Source organism: Berkeleyomyces rouxiae (genome assembly GCF_048999995.1).
Source record: "Berkeleyomyces rouxiae strain 22BRR77 chromosome Unknown BrBRR77_ptg000002l, whole genome shotgun sequence".
Lineage (NCBI taxonomy): Eukaryota > Fungi > Ascomycota > Sordariomycetes > Microascales > Ceratocystidaceae > Berkeleyomyces > Berkeleyomyces rouxiae.
Window position 1 is genome coordinate 3,447,220 of NW_027396492.1, and position 17,059 is coordinate 3,464,278.

The window sequence follows — 17,059 nt, forward strand, 5'->3', positions numbered from 1 at the left end:
TTGGTTGATTATGTGCGTGATTTTATTTGATTGTCTTTATTAACCTGTCTATTCGCGAGGTATTCTCGGCATACGACAGGGGACTACAAGTAGTACCAGAAATTACATACAGAAACAGAAACCCAAAATCCAAACCATGCATACAGAAACCCCCGCACAAAGTGTAATGACTAAAGTGTGTCCACCCGCCCAGCCCAGAGGCTGTCCTTTGCTTGTGTGGCCCCAAACCTGGCCCAGAATCCTGGCCTCGCCGCTGATGCAGACCAAACATAAAAACAAAAACAAAGGAAACAACAAAGGGAAGTACAAACAAAGAGAGAAACAAGTAGGAAAAAGGAGGTGATGGCAGCGCAAACGCGCTAATGGGGAGACCCCAAGGGTACGCCGTCTCTAGGTGGCAGAGGGGGCGCGGGAGGGGCCGCGTCTTGCGCCTGCGTGTCCGGCCTCATGCGGCGGTGAGCCAGCAGGGCCGTGGGGGCTTTGGCTGCTTTGGCGGCCAGCCAGCAGGCTCCGCGCTTGGTACCGATCAACTTCTGAAAGAAGCTGCTGGACACCCGCTGTGGGTTGTGGTGGCAAACCCAGATGTGCTCCGGGCTCGTGTCGGCTCCGCAGAGGGGACAGGAGGGCACGGCGTCCTCGTGCTCGAAACGGCGGTGATAGGCCGCAAAGTCGCCGTGTCCTGACAAAGCTGTCAGCACCGCGCGGGCGAGGTTGCGATCGGTCTCGTCAAGGAGACTTGTCCAAGCCTTCTTCGGGGCCTGCACCGGGCGGCGCAGGTGAGGTCTGGAGTTGCGACCCTCTGCCTCCCACCAGGCGCGAAATGCGGTAGTGACCCGGGCGCGGAATTCACTGCGTGCCCAGGAGAGTGACATGCCAGTCCTTGTGGTGATTATGTCTGCACCCCACCTGGCTTGTCTGTCGGCGAGCTCGTTGCCCACGACATCGGAGTGGCCTGGAACCCAGATCGCTTCCACCTCAATGGCTCCATCTGGCCACGGTCTTGGCCGCGGATGGTTGGCGTCGGGACGTAACCAGTCCGCGCAAATTGTTTGGGCTCTCCGAAGGTGTTCCTCGGAGGTTCCGGGCTTGACGTCCCGGGACGTGAGTCTACTCACCGCTGCCATGTTGTCTGAACAGATCCAGACTTTGCGGCACCGCGGTTTGTCCCGCAGGTCGACGGCGGTTATGGCCTCGGCAATGGCCAGCACTTCGGCGTCGTGCACCTCGGCGCGGAAAGGGACCGGGCAGTTAGAAAAAAAAAATTGTTTTGGTTGTTGCTCCTGGTGGGGGTCGAACCCACGCTATTGAATTTGTCAGTATGCTGATGCTGGAGAGTGATGATTGGCTCTGTTGATGTGGAGAATTAACTTACACTTTCGCATTTCGTCATATTTATCAGCGGGTCTGATCAATATAAGAACGACACGCTAACCACTGCGTCACAGGAGCAGCCAAGTTCAAGTTCGAAAATGCGATCCCTATGACCACTAATACGGCAAAGGTTTTGGTTCTTAACCCTAATGACCTTTCTGTACTGTAGCTAACCCAAACAACTTTAGCTTTACAAGACTGATTATTTAGTTAATTAGTGAGTTATGATAATTTCATAGAAAATGAAAGTAGACAACAACAAGTACTAACTGCATTTATTCTCAAAGTAAGTTACTCCAATTAGACTTAGGCCTCTCCATGAATAACCCCTTAGTAACAATGCAACGCAGCTACAATGAGCTTTCGACATAGACCACCACGGGCTGAGCCATCAGCTCCCACAAAATCTACGGAAAATAGTAACAGCAACGACGCAGAAGAAGAAGAAGAGGACGACTACATGACCATGTCCATCATGGAACCTACGCAACCCACGCAAGAAACTTCATTCCAACGCACCCAGCGTCTCAAGAAAGAAGCCATGGCGCGCGGCCGGCCTAAGTCCAAAGCCGAGCTCGCGCACGACGAAGCAGTCGCGCGCGACGCCGCGCTCTCGACATCGCTGCTCGACGCGCCTGGCGCCAAGAAGAGCAAAGGCCTGGCAATGATGGCCAAGATGGGCTTTGCCGGCGGCGGGCTGGGCAAGAAGACCGAGATGGGGCAGGGCAGCGGGCGCGCCGAGCCGATCCGCGTGGAAATCAAGAGCGACAAGGGGGGTATTGGGCTGGAGGCCGAGCGCAAGCGCAAGTTGCGCGAGGAGGCGGAGCGGCTGGAGTGCGCAGGCGAGGCCGCAGACGGCGAGAACCCGACGGCAAAGAAGAAGCCAAAGGTGCTGGATCCGCTCGAGTACCGCAATCGCCTGGCGCGGGAGCGCGAGACGGAGCGCATCGCGAGCCAGGTCGTTGCTGCGCAGCGGATAGCGCTGCGGCTGGACGAGGATGGGCGCGAGACGGCGCAGACACATGCAACGGACGTTGCGGGCGTCAATGTGCTCTGGCGCGGGCTAGTCAAGACGCGGCGTGAGGCGGAGCGGCAGAAACAGCTGAAGCGCAGGCTGGATGAGAGCCTGTCAGCAATGCACGGCGGCTTTGAGGCTGCGGAGGATGACGATGATAGAATGGCAATGGGCAAGGACGTGTCGTCGCTTCTCCCTCTTGACGAGGATGAAGCCAGCGATGACAAGGAGCTAGAGGAGTTTGAGGGACTGGAACCGGCGCGCAAACTCAACAGGCTGCTAGTCCACCTTCGCGAAACACACAGATACTGCTTATGGTGTAAATCTGCATACCCGGATGCTGAGATGGACGGGTGTCCTGGGATTACGGAAGAAGAACATGATTGATAGGCTGGTAATCGAGCAATTGGGTATAAGATGAGAAAACTATGTACGTATGATGTGCCAGCTCGATCGTGGATATCTGCGCAAATTTAGAAACAAGCAAAGCCAAATAGAGAAAAGAAAACACAGAAGTCCCAGTGAGAAAAAGGAGAAAGAAAAAAAAACAAAACCCACTGCCGTCCATTGCTGTCCCTTGGCTACACCTCAAAGTAGTAATCATCATCCAGGCCATTTCGACTCGGAACAACACCCATGCCTGGCGCAGGCCGAGAATACGACGTCTCCAGATTGACGTTCAACAGCCTGATCTTGAGTCCATAGTCACTGACCATGTTTACCAGCTTATCCGTCTCAGCCGTGATTGGTGTCTGGTGCAGAAGCAAAAGCAGACCGTCAAGCCACTCCGACGCAGCGCTCTGATGCAATGGGTACAGAACAAGCACTGCCTTTTCGTCTGCATGACGCTCACCATCAGGTGCGTCAAAGCTGTTGATGGTAATTTTATGAGCCTTGTTCGACACGACGCCATTGTGTAGGAGACTGGTCGATGACAGGCCGCCGGCAGTGCCGTTTTTTAGAGTCGGCGCCGCAGAATCCGCATCGCCCTGGTCCTCGTCGCCGTCGGCACTCACGGTAGATGACACGTTTGACACCACGGAGCTGATGGTGTTAAGGTCGATCTTTTGCGCCAAGTCATCTAGTGTGGGATCGTGGGATGTTTTCTCAGCAAAGTCGGCATAATGCAAGAAACGCCGGTTGTGAGAGAGGCGCGCAAATCGCCATGGTGTTGCAGTGTATAGTGGTCGCTTCCGTGGATTGTTGTCAAGCCCATCAACTTCGACGTTGCTGCCGTTGCCTGAAAGTCCGTTGTGTGCAGACTGGGCTGCGCTATTCGCTGTATTTGAGCGTTGATACTCGCGCTTGGGTGTTGGTCGGGTGAACCAGGCGCCTTGTAGTAGACAGCGTATGCGCTGCTCCTTTACAAACTGCAAGGCTTCGTTGCGGAGTTCTTCGCGCACTTGGTACAGATGCTGGCCCCAGTTGTCTTCAAACGACAGTTCCAATAGCTCCATCTGGAGCGCACGTAGTCTTGAGCATTCAAACTCTTGTAGCTCTTCTTCCACCTCAACTATGGTCTTGGTTCGTGCGGCCTGGCCAATGACTTGTTCTATTAGGATTCGTACCAGCTCGGCAACCTTGTCAAAATCGGCGCGAACAGCCCCTGTAGCCTTCCACAGCCGGAAAAAAGCGTGAAGACCAGCTGTATGCATTTGTGCCCACTGCAGCATCAGCGGCTTGAACAGCTTTTCGTCCATCTTGTTAGCGTCAAGAGACTGGTGGCTCTTGGGCTCGTCGAGGTCTTTGTCAACTTCAAAGTGATCATAGAGAATGACACTAACTGCCATACTCGCTCTGGCAATCGGACTACGCTCGTGTAGTGGTCTTGATGACTGTTCGAGAAGAAGCTTTTGAAAGCCGTCTTGGTTCTTTTTCACGTAGTCGGCGAGGTCCATAAGACCGAGATAACCGCAAAAGTCGAATTCGGCAGCCGGGTTCTCCGTCTCAAAGCCTAGTCGTCGCCACTTGTTCGGGTTATGTTTGCGGCCCCGCTCTTTATCTTGTCCGGCCTCTACCGAATCGTCTTTGGAGCTGTTCGAGATAGATTGGTATCTCCCTGGGGCGGAAGAGAGATGTATGCTTTTGAGGGCCCGCCGATGCTCTGTGCGATCCGGGTCCACGACAATTTGGCGCCACTTGCGCAAAAGAACTTTGAGCAGGGATTGGAACTCTAGCAAAGGGTGTGCCAGATCTTGCAAGGCGCTACTTTGCATCAGATTGAACACACTCTTTAACAGGCCTAGATCTTGCAGTCTTTTAAAAAACTTCATCCAGTCCTCGAGAGGAACTGCGCTGTCGTTACCATCAACCATGATGGAGTCGCGGATCAAGGCATTGATCAGCTGCAGAGAGTTTGCGCATAGCATGTGATCTGCAGATTGGAGCTGCTGCACGACGAGCTCGAAGAACTGGGGATGTACAGCTACAGCGGGTTTCAAAGCTCGGAAGCCAAAAGTGATTTCAGAGTAGGAGGCGGCAGTAGGGCGAGAGTGGCTAACTAGGGCGACTAGAATAGACATGGCGCCACGCAGAATATTGACGAGTGGATTTGTCACAATAAGCTCGACGACGCGCTCGATTAGATCGCTGGCGTGCGTCCCGTTGAAGATGTCCCAGCCCATGTCGACTTCCAGCAGTCTGCTCAAGCTCTGGAGCGCATACGCCAGCGTATTGCCACCCAGTGTCATGATTAGCCGCCGGAGTGCGTCCAGGCCGCCGGACGATATGAAGACATCTGCAAACGCCGGGTCGTTGATGGAGGACTGGAGCTTGAAGACGGCCATGCGTCGCGCAGCATCTTCGTCGCTGTTGAGGCGGGAAAGCAGCGCTGGGATATCGGCCTGGTCCATGCTGCTTGGCACAAGTGTTGTTTGCGGATGGCTATCGGAATCGTCTGGTTATGGTTGGTCGGCCGGTCGGTAGGTTCTTTGTCAAAAGTTCTCAGAGGGCTTTTCACGGCGTGTCGCAAGACCGAAGGCGCCGTACGCTCCGGCGTAGAGGGCGGATGATGAAGATCGAGGAGGAGATGTATTAGGCGTCGAAGATGGGCAGCATTTCTGACGAGAAGCAAGGAGAGCAAGTGCTACAAGACAGCTGTCGTTGGCCGGGAAAGCCCCTGGAATAATTAGTTTGTCGCGTGGATACCGTAAGCGCCAAAGTGAGGCAGGAAAGGGGAGAGAAGACGAATTGAATTACGGCGACAATACAGGATTTGTAAAAAAAAAAAAAAAAAAAAAAAAAAAAAGAAAAGACAAGGAAATTATAGTACATAAATGCGGGGGAAGGTAGGCGCGACGTGAGAAGAGTGCAACTGCTAGTTCTGTTTTTGACAAGACACAGCCAGTGGACGGGAACATGAGAAAGAAATGAGAAGTTGCTTTTTTTTTTTTTTTTCATTGTTTCACTGGTACTAATAAACCAGCAGCTCCTGCCGATCATGAGACTCCCTTTTAGCAGTTGCATTTGCATTTTGGGGCGGCTCCTCGATGGCAAACCCTTTTTCTATCTTGACACAAAACTATATAAAAACATCTAAGAATGACTAGCAGAGACAGAGTCGTCGCTTCTTCGACGCCGTCGCGAAAGAATTGTAGCCACGGACGGCTAACTAGGTTGCATGATGTCGTCATTATGGCAGATGCTTGGGACAGGTGTCTGGTTTCTTATGCCAAAAGATGGCCTAGCCTGTGATAGTCAATAATCTATCAAACAAGCCCAAACCCCATATCATACAGCCCTGTTTGGTTCGTGGTGTGTTGACTAGTTGCCTGCTCCGGACCAGACATCTCTCTAATACTGAGCAAACAGGTTTGAAAGCCTTCACAAGTAGAGGGAGAGTAGCCCTGGACTTGATCGCATGCACCCGCCAGCGCCAAATAACCAAAAGCCAACACCCGCTTCCGCTTCCACTTCCATCGTTTCTCTCTATAAAGATATCCCGAGACAAGTGTTCCTCATATGCAGCCACAACTCGTGGGCTGCTGGTTGGTGACATGACAGTTGTAATTCATTTCCTAATAGGACAACACTTTTGGCTGTGTAAAATGATGATCCCAAGACCATCACCATAACCCCTATCACGTGACTACACAACCCTACAACTTATCCTAAACACCGCAGACGACAAATATGATTAAAGGGAATGCCCTAATCTAACAGCCCCTTTATTCAGAAGTATAAGTAGCGCGCGGCTGTCCAGGAGGTAGCCATAAGTGATAGACCTTAATAGATAACTTCAACTTCATCCAAAGTGCCGTTCACCACATTCACTGCCTTTTGGAACCTACAGGTTATGAGCCTCTTATTTACATTCCAAACCCGTTTTACCAATCTTTAAACCAGCACCCCAAGAACCCCAGATTTGAGAAACATGGCAAACAACACTGGCAGCCCACTCAACAACTTTGAGGACATGCGGAAAGAAATTTCCAGCATCCCCCAGATTTTTCCGCCGCCACAGTCCATTGTGATGGCTACCAGTGTCCCCAGCCCAACACACGAAAACTATCGACAATGGCTTCAGACTCTGAACCACACCCTGATGCACAACTCCCTGCCGGTAGTAAACGTGAGACCGGGACCCAGATTCGCTGAAGGCTGTGCTCCTTGTGGTGTTACTGACAGTCGATTATATCACACTGTCCTATCCACATTGAACAACACGCAAAAACTCACATTTGCGTCTGAGAGTTCCGAGCGGCTCATGCAAAAGCTTGAAGATTATTTCAGCAAGTTTGACAGAGCCGTGGAGGAACACCTCAAAACCCAGCTGACAAGCATCAACCCGGTCCCCAAGTTTTCCAACATCTGGGCAAACATCAACTGCGTGAGAGCGCAGTTGCAATACTATGATCCATTGGCGGACAAGATACACAATGACAAAGAGTTACTGCGTCGAATCTCATTGGTGATCGACCCAGTACGCTACGACCACGCGATACAGTACGTGAGAAGTACTCCATACGCTTCGGCCGAAGACATACTCGACAAATTCATTACAGATGAATTCAGAAATGTACCCAGCCGCCATGGTGCCCCCAGCTCTCACGTGGCGAAAACTCCGGCACCCACTGTTGCAGCCAACAGTGCCGTCGAGACCCGCTCAGCAAAGGGCCAACGTCGCAGACCTAACCACAACCGCGATGCTGAGCGTCAATACCCTCCTTGCTCGACTTGCGATGATTACCACCATCCCAACTCGCGCTGCAATGAATCTCTAACACCTACAACTGGTAAGTCCCGCTGGTTAGTTGACTCTGGAGCTAGTAGGCACATGACCGCTAACCAAAATCTCAGGTCACTAAAAACCACACGGCCGGTTGTCGTCAAGACTGCGTCAAGCAACCTGAAGGCCAACCAGGTGGGCAACACAACAGTTCGTAGTAGTGATAGAGATAATAAACCATTGCAATTACCCTTGAAAGATGTGCTCATTGTGCCCCAAATCACCGAGAACCTTATATCCGTCAGCACACTATGCCAAAGTGGACACAAAGTCACGTTTGACGACAAACAAGTTGTTGTCACAGATAAAGATGACCAGGTCCGACTCACTGGCCAACACAACCCTGCCGACAATCTGTACGAAGTAGACGAAACTGCTTCGAGAAATAACAAGATTGCTGTGCTTAATGCCGTCACCGAGGAGCAAGAGCTTGAGCATGGGAGACTCGGCCATTTCTTACGCGAATCAAAGATGACGATGGACGACTGCGACGCTTGCACACTCACCAAGATGACTGACAAGCGCAACAAATACAGCAAACCAGCATGCGAACCTTTACAACTGGTATCTGCCGACATCATGGGACCATTCCCACCGTCACTTAACAATGGGCGATACGCGTTGGTGATAGTAGACAGCGCCACTCGAATGCACTGGATCTATGAACTGAAAGAAAGATCCGAAGCACGAGACAGCCTGAACAGATGGCGAACACAGGCGGAGCTGCAATCCGGCCACAAACTAAAGGCAATTCGGTGTGACAACGCACGAGAACTCGTCTCGACTACTCTGGAATGGAACCAAGAATATTCAATTGACAATCAACACACGGTTCCCCATCACTCTTCTCAGAACGGACTAGCCGAAAGAGCGAATAGAACCATCCAGGAGGCTGGGAACGCAATGCTCACATGGTCCAAACTACCCAATGAATTCTGGTTCATGGCCATGGCAGCAGCGACACACACGTACAACACGTTCTCCCCACCACATGACCGCTCAAAATCTCGGTACCAAGCCTTCACAGACAAACCTACAGACACCAAACACTTACGCGTTTTTGGCTGCAAAGCCTTCTCGTTGATGGAGTATGAATCACTACCAACAGGCACAAAGCACAAGAACATGCACCACGCGAGAGAAGTCGTCTTCGTAGGATACTCTGACCACACCGACAAGCATTTCCTAGTATGGGCACCAGACCGACAGCATGTGATCAAGGCACACAAGGTCTCCTTCAGACAAGAAATACCAGCTGGAGACACAGTGCACCTCAACTTGCCCACTCGCAATACAGGTCTAGGATCGAGCAACACACCCCCTGCTCGCCGACCAGTTGGCCGTCCCAGAAAAGAGAACAGCGCACCGAAGCCTACCACCAATGAACCAGAAAACGAACCACCTGCTCCGATTCCAATTGAGAAAGGTTCATCGTTGGAAGAACTAATCGTTGAGCGCATTGAAAACAGTACTAGGAATGAGAACGTTGAGCTAGGCTCCGCAACAACCGACAAGATGAAATCGGAAGCTGAGAAAGACAACAGCACCTCATCAGACACTATTGTGACCGAACGGCCCGCTGACGAGGACATGCAGCCCCAACAAGAAGTCATGCTGGAAGACATTCCCAACCTAAAGCCTGAAGAAAGAGGGGAGCTCCCGGACCCGATCGATCCCGGAACAACAACCACGGTTGAGGAAATAGGGGAGCCAACTCAACAGATCAACCCTGCGACCTTGTCCAGACCCGACACATCCGATAATGGTCCAACATATCAAACCAATCCTATCATCAGTCAGAAGCGAACCATTAACGATACAGAGATAACTCCACCGACGTCACCCCATCACAAGAAGGTGAATCTTGGCCCGATCGACATCGAATTTGTGTTGACCGCCAATGCATCGGCGATAACAATGGCGATCCCGAACTACCCGGTGGAAGTCCCACAACCCAAGAACTATTGGGAAGCCGTCAATGACTCCAAATGGGGACCCTTCTGGGTAGAGGCGAATGAGCGGGAGTTAACGCAGCTGATTGCCAACTGCACTTGGGATGTAGTACCACATCCAGGCAAGAACAGCAACATTTTGACGAGCACCTGGGCGTACAAAACAAAACACAATCCCGACCACACCATCGCACTCTTCAAAAGCCGATTATGTGCTCATGGCTTCAAACAACTGGAAGGGATTGATTTTTTCGAAACATTTGCACCCACGGTCAACATGGCAACACTGCGATTCTGCCTATCGCTGGTGGCACAGACTGGTCTTGAATGTCAACACTTTGACATTAACAATGCATTCACTGAAGCGGACCTCCATGAAACCATCTACATGCACCCACCGCCAGGTCTCAGGAATATTCCCAAAGGACAAGTACTAAAACTCAACAAGGCCATATATGGACTCAAACAGGCCTCACGAGAATGGTACAACACTGCGAGCGAATATTTCCGGAGTGTAGGTTTCGTCATATCAGAAGTAGACCCATGCTTGTTCTACAACCCAGACAAGCAACTCATAGTCCTACTTTATGTAGATGACATACTGGTGATAGGGAAGACGGCAGCGATAGACTGGTACCACATGAAACTGAACAATCGGTTCAAGTTCAAACACTTAGGTCCAGTGAGCCGATTCCTGGGGATGGTAGTTCGACGAGATCAAGAAAAGCGAACACTGACAATATCCCAACAACCATACGTCGAAGAAATTCTCCACGACTATGATTTCATTGACAACCGACGACGACCGGTAAATTCACCAGTGACTGAGGAATGCGATCTGCGCCCGAGACAGGATCACGAAGCACTATGCGATGTCACAGAGTACCAGAAACTTATGGGTAAACTCAACTATCTGGCTACCATGACACGTCCTGACATAGCCTTCGCGGTGAGCAAACACTGCCAATTCATGCATGCTCCCACCGACCGACACATGTCAAGTGCCAAACACATCCTCAGATACCTACGCTCACACCCTGCTAGAGCATTGACATACGGGACCCCATCAGAACAAGGCCCCAGATTACTTGGATACTCAGACGCAAACTTCGGAGCCGAATGGGATGAACGATACTCCACCACAGGATACATATTCATGTCCGCTGGTGCCCCCATAAGCTGGAAGAGCAAACGTCAGAAATGTCTGACAACTTCCACGACCAATGCAGAATTCATAGCATTGTCTCAGGCAGCCAAGGAGTCCGAGTACCTAGCCAAAATCGCGAGATTCCTACACGCACCAACACTTCTACCAGACACATACGAACAAACCGTCAGAAGTCGAGGACAGGAATCTACCCAACTGATCTACGGGGATAACCAAGGTGCCAATGCCCTAGCGAATGGTGGACAAAGTCTTGGACGCATCCGTCACATAGAGATGCACTATCTCTTCGTCCGAGAACAATGTTCGCGCAACAAACTGCGAGTGGAGTACATACCTACAGGACGGATGCTGGCAGATGGCTTGACCAAGCCATTGACGGGACAAGCATTCGAAGACTTCACTGAAGGGCTCACCATGCTTGCCAGGGGAGTGTAAAATGATGATCCCAAGACCATCACCATAACCCCTATCACGTGACTACACAACCCTACAACTTATCCTAAACACCGCAGACGACAAATATGATTAAAGGGAATGCCCTAATCTAACAGCCCCTTTATTCAGAAGTATAAGTAGCGCGCGGCTGTCCAGGAGGTAGCCATAAGTGATAGACCTTAATAGATAACTTCAACTTCATCCAAAGTGCCGTTCACCACATTCACTGCCTTTTGGAACCTACAGGCTGGGCTCTTTCGTCTTTGGTGCTTCTCGAAACTGCAACCGCCCAAAAAAAGCACCACTTCACATCTTGAGCGCCACAGAATTAGTAATCAGGACGCCTTATCTTATCTTTGAATCTCACCGCTTTAGTGTGGCGCAACATTTCCTCTGGCCCAGCCTGGTTTTTTTGAGCTTCAACCTTTGCAAATGTTGTCAGCCCTGTCTGTAATCGACGACATAACTAATCCATAATTACCAATTTCGCCGACTTTATCGCCCTCCTTCCAAAGCCTCTTGCTCTCTTATTAACCGTATTTTCTTTTCTTGTTCCATTTGGATACTTCACCCTCGACCTTGGCTGAGTTAATCGTTCCGAGCTTCTTTATTTCTCCCCCAAGCGCTTTTGCAAAGTCTCCATTCTGTCTTTGTCGCAAAAACAAAAAAAAAAACTCGAATAGCATCGTCACAATGGCCAACTTCCTTGCTTCCATCTTCGGCACAGAGCTTGACAAGGTCAATTGCTCATTCTACTTTGTAAGTTTCACATGCCCGGCACTCTTTGCTGCCCAGAGGCCTCTCGACCGCCTGCCATGTTGACTGTTCCCTCGCGCCGCCCATCTACCCTCTGTTCTGATCCCAACACGGCTAACACTGCCTCTCCTTTTGCCCATAGAAAATCGGAGCGTGTCGTCACGGCGATCGCTGCTCGCGCAAGCACGTCAAGCCGTCATATTCGCAGACCATCCTCATGCCAAACCTCTACCAGAATCCCGCGCACGACCAGAAGAACCGTATGAACCCGAGCCAGTTGCAGAACCACTTTGACGCCTTTTACGAAGACGTGTGGTGCGAGCTGTGCAAGTACGGCGAGCTAGAAGAGCTTGTTGTATGTGACAATAACAACGACCGTGAGTTGATGCTTCCACGCCCTTACTGTATATAAATATATACATTATGTACATCCATACTAACCACTGCTCGCCCCCCTGCTCCCTAGACCTCATTGGCAACGTCTACGCCCGCTTCAAGTACGAAGACTCGGCCCAAAAGGCCTGCGACGAACTCAACACGCGCTGGTACGCTGCGCGCCCCATCTACTGCGAACTATCGCCCGTGACCGACTTCCGCGAAGCCTGCTGCCGCCTCAACTCGGGCGAGGGCTGTGTGCGCGGCGGCTACTGCAACTTTATCCACCGCAAGAACCCCTCGCCCGACCTCGACCGCGAGCTCTACCTCGCCACCAAGAAACACCTTAAAAACATGGGCCGCGGCGAACGCTCTCCTAGTCGCTCGCCTACACCGGAGCCCACGAGACGGCGGTACTGAAGACTGACACCGAAAAAGAAACAGGAATGGGGGAGGGGGGGGCTTGGTCATGTCTCAAGGGAGGCTTTGGTCCGTCAACTGCTCGCGACCTTAAGTTAGGCGACCCAACTAGATCAGTCAGTAATCGGCTGCCAACTGTTGGTGGGTGTGGGTGCATTTCAACAGGCACATGGAGAGGATCCACGCGTGTTATATCTCGATTCTTCATTTTTTTTTAGTTGTCGTGGCATGTCTGGCGTTTTTCTTCTTTTCATTTCAAGTTTTGGGGCTTATTTTCTTTCATGTGGCCTTTCTGTTTTTTTTGGGAAATATTTTCTTCATTGACAACTAAGTATGCATCTTATGATTGTGAATAATATTGAAACAAGTTAAATCTAAGAAAGAAAAAGGGAAAAAAGGAGAGAAGATGCGTGTTGGGGGGTTTTGTGGTATGGACTACAATCCAAGCCCCCTCGCCCTCCTCCCTTCAATATCGTCTTGGCTGAAATGAACGCATATTGCAATGAGTGAAGAGATGAGAGAGATCCAGCTATGTCATAACGGCTAATGTGCAGATACATGACTTGCTTAGAGGATAGTCCGCGGGTTCGGTCTTGATTATGGAATATCGTAGATAGAGAGTGGGTTATGCCGAGTCCGGGATCCTCGAGTCGTTCGTTGGCTACGGCCAATTCAACCGTCTATATGTCTATAAGGTCGGATGAAGCACTCCGGAGTAAGTCGGGCGAGCCAGTCACCGCCGCGGGAGATTGAGGGACAGGTTGGGAAGAAGCGGGCGCCGCAGATGCAGGTTTTTGGCCCTTTAGAATAGGGTAGATGGCCAAGATCTGCTCTGTCTGCTGAGCGGCAGTGGCAGCGCTGTCAATATTAGCATTGATGATCCATTCCAGACCATCTTCACCTTCTTCCATGCTTCCAGGCTCGTCGTGGACGGCGCGGAAGAGTCTAGGGCACCATTCAGTGCCCTCCTGGGCGCGCTTAGCAGCCTCCTCGCGCTGGCGATCTTCAATCTTGCTCTTTTCATCTGTGGCGACAGTGTGGTTCTTGACGACGACGGCCTGAGCTGTGCTCTGCCAGAGACGCTGCGACTCGCGCTCTTCTTGCTCCTCTATCGGGCGGGAGAGGGGCGAAGAAGGCTTCGATTTGTTGGCGTTGAAAAAGACTGTCGTCTTGCCAGTCTATAAGAAGGCTGTTAGTAATTTTGTGAACAGGAAGAGGAGGTCAGTTTGGGTACAAACGTAGTGACATACCTTGGTGCAAGTAATAGACATCTCGCCGCTCCAGTAGCCCGAAAGCTCGTAGAGAACCTCCCCGGTGCTCTCCCGCTTGATGACGCCACCAATCGCATTATAGGTACCGCTGACCCAGCCCTTAGTCTTGAACTCGACATCACACGAGAGATCCAGCTCTGGGCACTTGACGATAGAGTGGTCGCCCAGTTCGTACTTCATTTTTCCAAATAGAATGCCACGGGCATACATGTTTGGCTGTGTCAGGAGGTAACGCTCCCCGTGAGCGGGGTTCCGTCCACGGTTAAGCAGAGTGAGGAAAGCGACACCCTCCATCAGGCTGGCTGCTGAGTTGCCGAGAAACTTGCTGCGGGGTTTCAGGGTGCCGTCAATGCGGATGTGGTGCTCGGGGGCCATGTAGAAGTAGGATGATTTGGGCGGGTGGTGGGAGGTTTGTTCGGATATGTAGTAGGCGCGAGTGTTGTCGTCAAAGTCCCAGTAACAGGTATAGATTTCGCCGAGAATAGGGTTGAGGGGCTTTTTGACGCCTCTATCACATGCAGGAAGAGTCCACGGTTAGTATTGTGTAGAAGGGGGATTTGGAGTCTATCAAGGTAGAGAGTGGGGGAAAGCTTACGGAGGTCGGATATGCCAGCCGCTAAGGTAGAATTTGACGACGGAAACAAAACGATCGGTTGGATCGTCAATGTGTGGTATGGGAAGCAGCATTTCGGGATGGCACATGAAGCTGCAGCGAATTGTCAGTACAAGCGGACACAATGGAGGCGGCGGCAGAAGAAGCTGGATACAGCACCGAGAGGCACTCTCGGGGGCATGCTTACTTTGTTATCCGCTCAAGCATGCTGCGAGGCTCGAGGATAAAGGTTGGGAGTGTAACACGGCTAAGATCGGCGCCAGGACGCAGCTGCGAAATCAGGTGCGAAAGGACTGCGCCGGAGAGGGCTTTGGGTTAGCGAACAATGGGTGGGCGGGCAGGAGAGACACGCGGCAAGCGACATGATGCTGGACGCAGGCAGGGCCCGGAGTAGATGCCGGACCGCTCGTCTGTGGAGAGGCGCGTGAACCTACCGTTGCCTTCACCGGCCTCCATGACTTCGGTGTCGTCATCATCGGCGCCGGGGCTTGTGTGCTGCTCTTCGGGCTTGGCTGAGGCGCCGGGCGAGTTGAACCAGGACGTTAGCATTGTAGTAGATTAAAGACGAGTGCAGTGGGTTGGACCGGAAGTAAGAAAGCGGCTTGTTTTGTTCTTTATCGCGAGTGTGAAGGGACAGAATAAAAAAAAGCAAAAAAGGAAGCTGAAATGGGCCGAAAAATGCAAATAATCTGTCTTGGTTTGAGCGGGGGGAATGATGGGAAAAAAAGAAAATTAAATCCAGGTATTTTTTTCAGCCCTCAAAGCGCTAATGACGCACTCTGACAGCAGCGGCCTGAAAAAAGCGGAAATGAAGGGCTCCTCGTGATTCGATGAGCCAAAAGCGACGCAAGCGAAGCAGAGGCAGAAGAAGGAAAAACGGAAAGGCGACAGCCGGCTGCTGCTGATGAGGGTGCCCGGAATGTCAAGACACGGTGATAATTTTGCAGAGAATTGGCAGAAGCAGCACGTTTGAATAAGCTCGTCGTAACGTGAAGCAGCGGGGTAGCAGCAGCTGGAGCAGCAAGAGCAAGGAGCGGCGGTCTCAAAACAGGCAGCAGCTGCAGTTGGGGCAGTTGCTGCAGTGCAGTAGCACAGTAGTGGGAGACTAGCTAGCTAGCTGACTCAGAGAAACAGCCAAAAAGTAAAAGTAAAGAAAAAGAGCTCCGGCCGGGAAGGAGGAGGAAGGAGGGAGCAACAAGCCTTCCCTTGTCCCGCTTGCAGAAAAGAAACAAAAAAAGGGCGACTCGATGGGCAGGGAGAAGATGAGATGGGAGGACTTGGAAGGCGCACAGCAGAAACGGCAACAACGGAACAGTATATGAAGTAGGAGGAGCTTGAGAAGGGCAACTGTGCGCTTCTCGCTCCTTCCTGGGGCTAATGTATCTGGAGAAGAAACCACCAAAAAAGGTGGAAAAAAAGAGCTGCCCCCCGGGCCGACCGGCCGGCCCGGAATGGCGGGATCCGAGGCCCAAGCTCGAGACTTACCTGGTGATTTTCCCGCCAGCAACGACAGCCTCCGAGGGCTGAAGATGCTCATAGCTGCGGTTTCTGTGTTCTGTTGTCGTGTTTTTTTTTTCTTCTTTTTTTGGCAGCTTCAATTGTGTCACTATTGGCCTGCAAAAGCTTGGGCAAAAGTTAGTCCACGAGTCGCAAAAAGAAAACGTCATAGCTTCCCCTCCTCGCCCAGCTCTGCCGAGTCCGCTTCTCCCCAACACAAGCAGCGGAAGAAAAAGGGCAAGGCGAAAGCTGCCAGCTTGGGTGTGCTCACCAGAAAATAAAGACGCGCTGAGGTCAAGATTCCAGAGTCGTCGGACGGAAGCAGAGCCCACGATCACGACCACGATCACGATCACGATGCCGGTGCCAATAATGGTGGTGCAGGGAAAAGACGGAACAAGTTGGTCGACCAAAAGTCAAATGCATGCAGAGTAAATTTACATGCAAGAAAAGAGCACAGAAAGAAGAAGAAGAGAGAAGTATCGTTGGTTTAAGAAAAAAGAGATGCCCACCATTGCGGCCCAAAGAAAAAAAAGAAAATGCAAAGTCCGATGCCTCCCCCTCCTCCAACCCTCCACACGCCCCTTTCCACTAAGACACTGCATATAACTACCAACTATACAACTAATATATTTCCGAGCCCAAGACCGAGTCTGCACACGTTCGTCCGTCTTTGAGGCGTTGGAGAAAGCGAGTGAAACAAGTGAGCAAGCAGCGGCAACTCAAAAAAAAAAAAAAAAAGAAACGACTTGAAATACCTAGACCAAGTAGTTCCAAGATCAAAAAAAAAAAAAAAAAAACACACGTGTGTGAGCAAATACCGCACTGAAGGCCTCTGCCCTCCTCCTTTCCTCTCCTCCTCCGCTGATATAAATTCCTTGCCGGGTCGTCCGCGTAGAAAAAGGCAATAAAAAACGAATAAAAAAAGAAAAGTCCAGCTGCAGAGCCGCCTCCATTTC

General features: G+C 51.3%; 6 protein-coding genes across 6 annotated transcripts; 3 read left to right on the top strand and 3 right to left on the bottom strand.

Annotated features, from left to right (window-relative positions):
• Positions 1-359: 359 nt before the first annotated feature.
• On the bottom strand, positions 360-1,390 carry BROUX77_002536 (uncharacterized protein; the record flags this gene model as incomplete). The annotated part of the gene is made up of 2 exons (XM_073747087.1): positions 360-1,301; positions 1,373-1,390. The coding sequence occupies 2 exons, from the start codon at positions 1,388-1,390 to the stop codon at positions 360-362; spliced, it is 960 nt and encodes a 319-aa protein (XP_073607618.1).
• Positions 1,391-1,726: 336 nt separating this feature from the next.
• BROUX77_002537 (uncharacterized protein) lies at positions 1,727-2,773 on the top strand (the record flags this gene model as incomplete). Its single annotated transcript, XM_073747088.1, has 1 exon — positions 1,727-2,773. One exon carries the CDS (start codon positions 1,727-1,729, stop codon positions 2,771-2,773), a length of 1,047 nt encoding a protein of 348 aa, XP_073607619.1.
• Positions 2,774-2,967: 194 nt separating this feature from the next.
• On the bottom strand, positions 2,968-5,238 carry BROUX77_002538 (uncharacterized protein; the record flags this gene model as incomplete). The annotated part of the gene is made up of 1 exon (XM_073747090.1): positions 2,968-5,238. One exon carries the CDS (start codon positions 5,236-5,238, stop codon positions 2,968-2,970), a length of 2,271 nt encoding a protein of 756 aa, XP_073607620.1.
• Positions 5,239-6,758: 1,520 nt separating this feature from the next.
• On the top strand, positions 6,759-11,168 carry BROUX77_002539 (uncharacterized protein; the record flags this gene model as incomplete). The annotated part of the gene is made up of 2 exons (XM_073747091.1): positions 6,759-7,633; positions 7,685-11,168. 2 exons carry the CDS (start codon positions 6,759-6,761, stop codon positions 11,166-11,168), a joined length of 4,359 nt encoding a protein of 1,452 aa, XP_073607621.1.
• A 693-nt stretch (positions 11,169-11,861) lies between these two features.
• BROUX77_002540 (uncharacterized protein) lies at positions 11,862-12,719 on the top strand (the record flags this gene model as incomplete). Its single annotated transcript, XM_073747092.1, has 3 exons — positions 11,862-11,927; positions 12,067-12,301; positions 12,391-12,719. 3 exons carry the CDS (start codon positions 11,862-11,864, stop codon positions 12,717-12,719), a joined length of 630 nt encoding a protein of 209 aa, XP_073607622.1.
• A 680-nt stretch (positions 12,720-13,399) lies between these two features.
• BROUX77_002541 (uncharacterized protein) lies at positions 13,400-15,152 on the bottom strand (the record flags this gene model as incomplete). The annotated part of the gene is made up of 5 exons (XM_073747093.1): positions 13,400-13,897; positions 13,970-14,498; positions 14,586-14,696; positions 14,791-14,896; positions 15,038-15,152. The coding sequence occupies 5 exons, from the start codon at positions 15,150-15,152 to the stop codon at positions 13,400-13,402; spliced, it is 1,359 nt and encodes a 452-aa protein (XP_073607623.1).
• Between the last annotated feature and the right edge of the window lie 1,907 nt (positions 15,153-17,059).